This window comes from Aegilops tauschii, chromosome 2 (genome assembly GCF_002575655.3).
Source record: "Aegilops tauschii subsp. strangulata cultivar AL8/78 chromosome 2, Aet v6.0, whole genome shotgun sequence".
Taxonomy (NCBI): Eukaryota; Viridiplantae; Streptophyta; class Magnoliopsida; order Poales; family Poaceae; genus Aegilops; species Aegilops tauschii.
Window position 1 is genome coordinate 30,937,150 of NC_053036.3, and position 11,039 is coordinate 30,948,188.

An 11,039-nucleotide genomic window follows, 5' to 3' on the forward strand; every position below is an offset into this window, starting at 1 on the left:
GGAAACAGTGTGATTATTTAAAGTAACCTCAGCAGGTTTTTGAAGTGAACTATGCAAATAAGAGTCCAGTCGATTTGCACGTGGAAGAAAAACAGTTGAATTGGGAACCATGCACCCTGTCGGCTTAAAAACATCATACGCGGCATGCTACTCAGCAACAGTTGTACTTTCTAGATAGTTCCCCAGAAGTCCCCATTCAACCAGTTCTGCATGGCGATTTGTGCACACTTTGGAAATATGGCTAGTTTCTTCATCGGGCAAAGTAAAAGCCCCTGTAGAATTTCTTTCAGCAGACTGGGATCTGAAAGAAGTTGCCTGACATCACTGGGCACACCTCCTGCTTGAGCGTCAGTGGAAACTGTATTTTTTGTTTAAACTGCACGGACTTCTTTGCCAAATGTTCTGGAAGGACAAGGACGCACACCACCAGGAAAAACGAACAATGGTACTGTATTTCTTTTATTTTTATGTCGGACACCTGAATTTCCATTGATACAACTTCTAAATTCATCCACAATTACTCTGATGTCAAGAAGCTCAGCTTCTTCAGCATGGGTGATTCCAGTTCTCCAAAACCCCATAAAGTAAAAATAATGGAATGGCCTTGAGTAGTCTAAGAAATCACTAGGATTAGGGCGTACAAGAACCTTGTCACATGAAGATTGCTCCAACTGAATCAACAAGAAAAACATAGCACATCTATTAAACACATCTGTCAGTCACCTTTAAGATTTTCGTTTGTCTTCAGAGATGAACTTTCCTCAGTCAGTAAAAATGTCCGGCGGTTGATCCACATCACCCATTCGGACGCGAGGAGTTCCCAAATATGCTTCATCCTGCTGCATTCCAGAGCCAGGTGAGACACAGTTTCATGGTTACTGAAGCCAAAAGGGGTAGATGAATTTTCAGACTCAAGTATCTTAATATAATTAGAGTCAACTATCATAAATATTAGTAATATTCACCATATGTAAGACAATATACATTGGGGTAGTTGTCTCCAAAAATTAACCAACTCCTAGAAGAGCGTGCTAAGAGCAAATACATTAGGAGTGACCATACATATAGGATGAGGATCTTTCAAAAGAAAAAGATGCGCATGGACATTTTTTCCAGAAAAATATGGGCCACGCCCCCCATTCCATTGCATCAACAAAGGTCACAAGGTTTATAGTGCCCGGAGAACACAGAAGTCGCGCAAACCCAGGTCACATTCCAGTATAACGCGATAAGCTAAGAACAGCAACATACCAACAGGCTACGGATGATACATCAGACCGTGGACCAGTTGGTGCACGTTCTGATCTGCCTCATGTCGGTCCTCATCAAACAGAGTCCTGAGGAGCTCGATCATATCTATTCAACCTGCCGCTATGTTCAAACGCTTGCATCTAATAGTAATATTTAGGGACACGTAACCTTATAGATGGAGTGTGGAACGGGGCAAGAGAAACAATTGTGACCAGCATGCATGCATGAGTGCGGTTAACCAAGCTGACTCGCTGTTGGAGCAAACTGGACCTCGCGCCTTTCCACCGCGGCAGCTCAAGCGATTAAAATTTAGCCTACAAATCTGTGCTTAGAATAAGAACCTTCTGTTCCAACACCCACTAGCAGAGCCACTCACGCTAGTTTATAAAAAAGTGCAAAAAAAACTACACTGGTAAGGCCATCACTATCTCTGGGTAATCAATCAGCCCGTAGAACTCTCGCGCGTGCACGCACACATCGACGCTTATCCTAATAGAATACATATTGCATGTTAATGGCCCAAAGCCTAGAGTCCTAGACTAGTCAGGAAAACTGCATAGAAACTCAGGAAAACTGCATAAAAACTCAAGTGAAACAGAGAATTTAGTTTCAGATATAAAAAGAATACAAATATTCATCGACAAGCCAAAGGTGCTCAAGAAGGGTTGCATAGTTTCGATTACTGGCGTATATTGGAGTACAATGTATTTATTTATTTTGTTATCTGGGGAGACTAATAATGAAACAAAGAAAAAAAATCAAAACTAAATCTAGAAGGCAGGTGTTGTACGGTTTAAGAACGTTTTGACTGCCATACATGAATATTCTAAGTGTGAACTGAAAGTGACTGGCATCCCTTCATGCTACTCAGCTTGTCTTTGTTGAGATACTAATCCAGCATTAAATTAATAGTGACAGCTGCCTAGAAGTGACTGGTATCCCTTGTCAGCGTTAAACTAATCATGGTAGCTTTCAAGCAGAGAATGAACTAAAACGAATTATTAAAGGAAGAACAAAATCCTTCAGTTCAGACCTGTAGCCTGTGGGCCTCATCCAGTCGCTCAAGCCTCATACATACATGTATAAATACACATTGTGTGTACGTAGTAGATCGCATCGCAGTATCTGTAGTGCACATCTCCCGACGATTGTCTTCACCTCAGCAGCTTCATCCCAAGAAGCCATTCACTAGCATATTGCACAAAGGACAGCTAGCCTTTGCAACTTTGTGCAAATTGAAGAACTCGTACCTTTGTCAGAGATATGGAGAGCAGAAATGATGTCAAATCAGATGAGATCCTCATGCCTGGGTTCCGGTTCCATCCTACCGATGAAGAGCTGGTTAGTTTCTACCTCAAGAAGAAGATCCAGCAGAAGCCCATCTCTATTGAGCTCATCAGGCAGCTGGACATCTACAAGTTTGATCCATGGGACCTCCCAAGTAATTAAGCTTGCATCTACATCTCCTTGTTTATACTACATCTTTTTTATTTCTCATGAATAGCTAGATTGGGATTCAATTCGCTACTTTGGGGTTTTCAAAGCTTTGTGTCGAGGCTGATTCAACACAAGTTGGTTTCATTGATCTTTAGTTAAGTAGGAAAACAAGGGTATTCTTCTGCTCATCCGTCTAGTGGAGTTTCAGTTGAAAGAAATCAGCAGTAGTATTAATCATCTTCGCATGGCAAGCTAATCTAGAATAGATGGGTTCCTCATCTTACTGCAAAGTCTAACAACTTGACTGTTCCTTCTCAACAACAGAGCTTGCGAGCACCGGCGGTGAGACGGAGTCGTACTTCTACTGCCCAAGGGACCGCAAATATCGCAACAGTGCGAGGCCAAACCGGGTCACAGCTGCTGGGTTCTGGAAAGCCACGGGAACAGATAGGCCGATTTACTCCTCCGAGGGCACCAGGTGCGTAGGCCTGAAGAAGTCCCTTGTCTTCTACAAAGGCAGAGCAGCAAGAGGGATCAAAACCGATTGGATGATGCACGAGTTCAGGCTCCCTTCGCTCGCCGATACGTCACTTCCCAAGAGTAGGCCGATCGACAAGAACATCCCGCTCAACGTACGCATTTCAATTCATATTAGTATATATAGTTGCAGATCTAAATTCCAACGTCATGTCAAATTCTGAAAGGCCACCTTTTCTATTGCCGAAAACAGGACTCTTGGACCATATGTAGGATCTTCAAGAAGACAAGTTCGATGGCGGCACAACGGGCGCTATCTCACACTTGGGGGGCTCCATTGCCTGGGGAAACTGAGCAAGATCTCTTCTCCGCCCTGCAACCGGTGCAAGCTTTACATTTTGCTTCAGAGAGCTCCTCCAGCTCATTGCAAGTTGCTGCTGCGCTACCATCAAATCAGTTCAACGGCAAATATGGCTTTCAGGGACAGCACCAGCAGTTTCAGAAACCCAGCAACACACAGGAGAATGGCTCTTCATGCAAGGTCATAAGCTTCAACTGTGGTCCATCCCTACAAGTCCTGAAAGGCCCCATCATCTTGCCATTCCAAACACAGCCGCCATCACAGAGGCCCATGTTGCACACTTCGCCACCGATCTTCTTTGACGCGCAGTTTGGGCAGCCTGAACAGATCACCGGAGTTGTTGTGACTGGCTCTTCTGAAGATGTGAATGCCGACATGAGCTGCAGGGAACAAGAGTCATCCACAACAAAGCATGATGATACTTTCAGCATGAAGAATGAGTTGGAGGCTCCAGGGAGACTCAACTTTCCATTCGATTTAGGAGCAGACTCTTCAGATGACTGGGAGTGCAACATACCTTGGGAGTCCTTTCTTAGCCCAACAGCCCCTGATGAGATCATACAGTACTAGATACCTAGGTTGCCCTGCACAGAGTCACCTTCATATTTTAGCATTTCTGTTAGCAAAGGCGCCAGCTGTTATTTGTTCAGTTTTGGGTTAGATGTATTGTATATAGTAAGCTATACGCTTGTTAACAGCAGAGCTAACATGGAGAAGGATGTATATATATACATACATTGGACATATTGTGTATACGAAATACAGTACGTTTTAAGCAGAGTGTCGTTGTGATGCTCTACTTTGAGTGGAGAGTAATTAACATATGTACCAGTCACACATACTTGCAAAGTTGCAATGGATTGACAAACCCTCAAACTTGCAAGATACTGAAAAGATGGGAAATGTATCACCAAATGGTTCCTTCTGATAATAAAGTACGCAACGGTCTTTCATTTTCTAACATGTCTAAAGTTCAAAGGAAATACTGATTTCGCTCCACATGGCTTCGGTAGATGACGATGAATCATTCATGGAGATCTTCGAAGGCTCTAGGAAACATAGACATCATTGACAGGAATTAAAAGATAAGTTAATTCAACAAAAGAGGTGCCTTTGAAAATGAATCCGCATGGCTTTGCTTTGCCTTGAATATCATAAAAAGCATATTTTACCACCTGCATTAATATTCTTTTTAGGATTCAGGTTGGCACTATGGAGCTACCAACAACTGTGCACCTAGTTTAATTTCAAGCTTGTGGAAGCAAACATCCGTACATACTTTGAAGAAACAAAAGAAGACAAAATTGGCGACAAATGGTTAGCAAAGAGAACATGATGCAGTCATAACATGAAACCATGTACTAAGCTGCGAGCCACTGGAACTTAACTTCTTGGATATCTAAAGGCGGAGATGATACTCGGCAACAGCACAGTAGTGATGTGCACTCATCGTAAGTTGACCTCTCAAATTCCAAGAATTCATCAACAGAGTAGGACCATACAGCTGTGATTCTTCTTGTCATTACAGTCAATTCGCAAGAACTTATATCTGCAGCAGCGAAAAATGCTTTAGTAATAATGCTTCAAGGGCTGTACTTGTTTAACATTTCACTGAGGAAGTTACAAAACACACAAATGAAGGGTGAGAAATTTTTCGAAGATACTGTACATGACCTGAACAAGCATTTAGTGCAAAGGCTGTAGTTTAAATTGAGAAGATATCTGGGGATGGTGATAAGAAAGTTAATTCTAGATCAAGACTCTAAACATGCACTTGGTGAATGTTGGTTGCACATAGCACTTGCACTTACACATGTTTATTACAACCATAGCAAATAAAAGGCTGAAGTGGATTTGCAGAACACAGTGCACCGCAAATCCACAATCATCCTGGCAACAGGCATCCGACAGAAGAAGCAGGAGCAGCAAAGATAAGCTGTCTTACAAGTTACAAGGCAACAACGGCGGAGCTATGTCTATAGCTGAGGGGGCTATGCCCCCAGCCCAACAGAAATTCCTGAAGGAATTTTTTTTGGAGGGGCATAATTAGAACAAAGTATTCTCATTACCCCTACAAACATGTATACTTTCTTTTTGGCCCCCCCGACAATGCAGTCAAGCTCCGCCAGTGCAAGGCAAACATCAAATACTGGATACAGTTAACAGCGCGTAATGAGTACTTGAGTAGTTGTACAAGTGCTGAGATATGTACGACTAGTCAACTCATGAACAAATATTATTAAATAGTATGATGACTGTACGGGCTTGAATGTGTGCATATTTTGCACTAGTACATTCGAGCAGCACTGCAGCAGAGCTGGACATGAGCCACTGCTACATCAATCATCAGTTCGTCACCAGCATGTGCGCGGTTAACCAAGCTGATGTACTCACTGTTGAAGCAAAGCTAGACCGTGCGCCTTTCCACCATGGCAACTCAAGCGATTAAAATTTAGCCTACAAAACTGTGCTTAGAATAAGGACCTTCTGTTCCGACACTCACTAGCAGTCACACACGTCAGATTATACAAAAGTGCAAAAGATCACACTGGTAACGGCATCACTAAAAAAATGTAAAAAAGGAAATTACACTGGCAAGGCCATCACTATCTCTGCGTAATCAACCCGTACGCCTCACTCTCTAACACGCACGGCGCACACACATTGAAGCTTATCCTAATCAAATACAGGTTACATATGAATGCTCCCAAAGCCTAGATCAGTCAAGTAAAATCACATAAAGTCCCGTGAAACAGAGAAATTTGGTTTCAGATATTAAATAAATGAATATAAATATTCATTGACGTTTTTTTAAGCCAAAGGTGCTCCAGAAGAATTTCATAGTTCTGGTTACTGAGCATACTGGGGTACTATCAAATACTGGATACCAAAAAAAAAGATCAAAATCAAATCTAGAAGGCAAGTGTTGTACAGTTTAAGAACGTTTTGACTGCCATACATGAATATTCTAAGTGTGAACTGAAAGTGACTTGCATCCCTTCATGCTACTCAGCTTGTCTTTCTTGAGATACTAATCCAGCATTAAATTAATCGTGACGGCTGCCTGGATGTGACTGGCATCCCTTGATGCTACTCAGCTTATTAAACTAATTGAAAGTGTAATCGATCCTACACTTATCATGGCAGCTTTCAAAGAGAGAAGGAACTAAAATGAATTATTAAAGGAAGACCAAAATCCTTCGGACCTGTGGCCTACTGGCCTGTGGACCTCATCCAGCCGCTCCAGGTAGCGCAAGCCTCGTATATAAATACACGTGGTCTGTACGTAGTAGACTGCATCCCAACATCTGTACTGCACATCTCTTGGTGACTGTCTTCACCTTAGCAGCTTCATCCCAGGAAACCATTCACTAGCCCACTGCACAAGCAGTACAACAAGGCCAGTTGCACAAGTACTCATACTTTTGTGAGAGATATGGAGTGCAGAGATGATGTCAAATCAGAAGAGATCCTCATGCCTGGGTTCCGGTTCCACCCTACCGATGAAGAGCTGGTTAGTTTCTACCTCAAGAAGAAGATCCAGCAGAAGCCCATCTCCATTGAACTCATCAGGCAGCTGGACATCTACAAGTTTGATCCATGGGACCTCCCAAGTAAGCAAGTTGCCTTTGTATCTTCCAAGGAGAGGTTAGGAATTAGGATGCCGATTCAACACAAGTTGGTTTCATTGATCTTTAGTCAAGTAGGAAAACCAGGACATTCTTCTGCTCATCCGTCTAGTGGAGTTTCAGTTGAAAGAAATCATCAGTAGTATTAATCATCTTCGCATGGCAAGATAATCTATAGATGGGTTACTCACCTTACTGCAAAGTCTAACAACTTGACTGTTCCTTCTCAACGACAGAGCTTGCGAACACCGGCGGTGAGACGGAGTGGTACTTCTACTGCCCAAGGGACCGCAAATATCGAAACAGCGCGAGGCCAAACCGAGTTACAGCAGCTGGGTTCTGGAAGGCCACTGGAACAGATAGGCCAATTTACTCCTCCAAGGGCACCAGGTGTGTAGGCCTGAAGAAGTCACTTGTATTCTACAAAGGCAGAGCAGCAAGAGGAATCAAAACCGACTGGATGATGCATGAGTTCAGGCTTCCTTCGCTTGCCGATCCATCACTTCCCAAGAGACCAATCGACAAGACCATCCCACTCAACGTACGCATTTCAATTCATATCCTGTAGTTACAGAGCTGAATTCCAATGTTATGTGGATTTCTGAAGGCCACTTTTTCTGTTGCCAAAAACAGGACTCTTGGACCATATGTAGGATCTTCAAGAAGACCAGCTCGATGGCGGTGCAACAGGCGCTGACTCACACTTGGGAGCCTCCATTGCCTGGGGCAACTAAGCAAGATCTCTTCTCCGCCATGCAAGCTTCTCATTTTGCTTCAGAGAGCTCCTCCAACTCATTGCAAGTTGCAGCTGCGGCACCATCAAGTCAGTTCGACAGCAAATATGGCTTCCAAGGACAGCAGCAGTTTCAGAAACCCAACAACACACAGGAGGGTGGCTCTTCATGCAAGGTCATAAGCTTCAACTGCAGTCCATCTCCACAAATCCTGAAAGGCCCCATCATCTTGCCATTCCAAACACAGCCGCCATCACAGAAGCCCATGCTGCACACTGCACCACCATTCTTCTTCGGGGCGCAGTTTGGGCAGCCTGAGCAGATCACTGGTTTTGTGACTGGTTCTTCTGAAGATGTAAATGCCGAAATGAGCTGCAGGGACCAAGAGTCATCCACAATGAAGCATGGTGATACTTCCCACATGAAGAATGAGTGGGAGGCTCCGGGGAGACTCAACTTCCCATTCGATTTAGGAGCAGACTCTTCAGATGACTGGGAGTGCAACATACCTTGGGAATCCTTTCTTAGCCCAACAGTCCCTGCTGAGATAACACAGTATTAGATACTTAGCTTGCCCTACACAGAGTCACCTTCATATGTTAGCATTTCTGTTAGCGAAGGCACCAGCTACTGTTTGTACAGTTTTGGGTTAGATGTATCATATATATACTAGTAAGCTATAGCATTGTTAACAGCAGAGCTAATAGAGAGAAGGATATGGATATATACATGCATTCGGCGTAGTGTGTGTACATTTTAAGCTGAGTGCTGTTAGTATGCTCTACTTTGAGTGGAGAGTAATGAACGTATGTACAAGTCACAAGCTTGCAATGGATTGCCAAACCCTAAAACGTGCAAGATGCTGAAAAGATGGGAAATGTATCACCAAATGGCTCTTTCTGATAATAAAGTAGGAAATGGTGTTTCATTTTCTAACATGTCTAAAGTTTGAAGAAAATACTGATTTTGCTCCCCATGCCTTGGGTAGATGACGATGAATCACTCATCGAGATCTTCCAAGGCTGTAGGAAAGAATAGACATCATACACAGGAATAAAAAGGAAGGTTAGTTCAACAAAAGAAGCCTTTGAAAATGAATCCTCATGGCTTTGCTTTGCCTTGACTATTATAAAAAGCATATTTATCACCTGCATCAATATTCTTTTTAGGATTCAGTTTGGCACTATGAGGCTACCAATGACTGTGCACCTAGTTTAAAAACAATAAAGAATTTCAAGCTTGTGATGCAGTCATAACGTGAAACCATGGACTAAGCCTGTGAGCCACTAACATAACTTCTTGGATATCTAAAAGCAGAGATGACACTGGGCAACGTTGAAGTAGTGATATGCACTCATCGTAAACTGACCTCTATAAATCCCAAGTATTCATCAACAAAGTAGGACCATACAGCTGTGAATCTTCCTGTCATTACAGTCAATCTGCAGAGAACTTATATCTGCAGCAGCAAACAATGCTTAGGTAATAGTACTTCAAAGACGGTACGTGCTTAACAATTTCACTGAGAAAGTTACAAAATACTCCCTCCGTTCCTAAATAAGTCTTTTTAGAGGTTTCAAATGGACTACAACATACGGATGTATATGGACATATTTTAGAGTAGATTCACTCATTTTGCTCTGCATGTAGTCACTTGTTGAAGACTCTAAAAAGACTTAAATTTTGGAACGGAGGGAGTACAAATGAAGGGTGAGAAAATTCGGAAAGATATTGTACATGACCTGAACAAGCATTTAGGGTAAGGCTGCAGTTTAAATTGAAAAGATATTTGGGGATGATGGTAAGAAAAATAATTCTAAGATCAAGACTCTAAACATGCACTTGGTGAATGTTGGTAGCACATCTACAGTACAGTAGCAGGAGCTGCAGCAACAAAAAATAAACAAGCCGTCTTACAAAGCAAACATCAAATACTGGATATATTTAACAGCGGGTAATGAATACTTGAGTAGTTGTACAAGTGCTGACATATGCAAGGATGACTAATCAACTCATGAACAAATATTATTAAATAGTATGATGAGTTGATGACTGCACGGGCTTGAATGTGTGTAAATATTTTGTACATTCGAATAGCAGAGCTGGACATGAGCCACTATAAATCATGACCAGCCTGTGCACGATTGACCAAACTGATGTACTCGCTGTTGGAGCAAAGCTGGACTGCACGCCTTTCCACCGTGGCAACTCAAGCGATTAAAATTTAGCCTACAAACTGTGCTTGGAATAAGGACCTTCTGTTCCAACACTCGCTAGCAGAGTCATTCACGCTAGTTTATACAGAAGTGCAAAAAGATCACACTGGTAAGGCCATCACTACTAAAAAAATGCAAACAAAGAAAGTACACTGGTAAGGCCATCACTATCCCTGGGTAATCAGTCTGTACGTCTCTCTCACACACGCACGCGCACACATATTGAAGCTCATCCTAATCAAATGCAAATTACATACAAATGCACCTAAAGCCTAGACTAGTCAGGAAAACTGCATAAAAAACACATGAAATGGAGAATTTTGGTTTCAGACATCAAAATCAGAAGAGTATAAATATTCATTGACGTTTCATGAAGCCTCAAGAAGAGTTGCAGAGTTTCAGTTACTGACGTAATTGGGGTACTCCTACTATGTATTATTATGTTTTTTTTATCTGAGGAGGCCAAAGATGAAACACAAAAAATCAAAACTAAATCTAGAAGGCAAGTGTTGTACATTTTAAGAATGTTTTGACTGCCGCACGTGAATATTCTAAGTGTGAACTGAAAATGATTGGCATCCCTTCATGCTACTCAGCTTGTCTTTGTTGAGATACTAATCCAGTATTAAACTAATCGTGACAGCTGCCTCAAAAGGGACGGGCACCCCTTCATGCTACTCAGCTTGTCTTCGTTGAGATAATAATCCAGCATTAAAATTAATCATGGCAGCTTTCAAACAGAGAAGGAACTAAAGCGAATTATTAAAGGTGGGCCAAAATCCTTCGGACCTCATCCAGCCGCTCCAGATACCTCAAGCCTTGTATATAAATACACACAGTGTGTGCGTAGTAGACTGCATCACAACATCTGTAGTGCACATCTCTCAGCGATTGTCTTCACCTTAGCAGATTCATCCCAAGAAGCCATTCACTA

The 11,039-nt window shown here is 42.4% G+C and overlaps 2 protein-coding genes across 2 annotated transcripts; both read left to right on the forward strand.

The window, feature by feature from the left end:
- Nucleotides 1-1,130: 1,130 nt before the first annotated feature.
- On the forward strand, nt 1,131-4,096 carry LOC109776255 (putative NAC domain-containing protein 94). The gene is made up of 3 exons (XM_040401441.2): nt 1,131-2,692; nt 3,013-3,320; nt 3,419-4,096. Exons 1-3 carry the CDS (start codon nt 2,515-2,517, stop codon nt 4,094-4,096), a joined length of 1,164 nt encoding a protein of 387 aa, XP_040257375.1. The 5' UTR covers nt 1,131-2,514.
- A 2,799-nt stretch (nt 4,097-6,895) lies between these two features.
- On the forward strand, nt 6,896-8,451 carry LOC109776254 (protein FEZ-like). The gene is made up of 3 exons (XM_073507782.1): nt 6,896-7,140; nt 7,392-7,696; nt 7,789-8,451. The coding sequence occupies exons 1-3, from the start codon at nt 6,963-6,965 to the stop codon at nt 8,449-8,451; spliced, it is 1,146 nt and encodes a 381-aa protein (XP_073363883.1). The 5' UTR covers nt 6,896-6,962.
- The last annotated feature ends 2,588 nt before the right edge of the window (nt 8,452-11,039 follow it).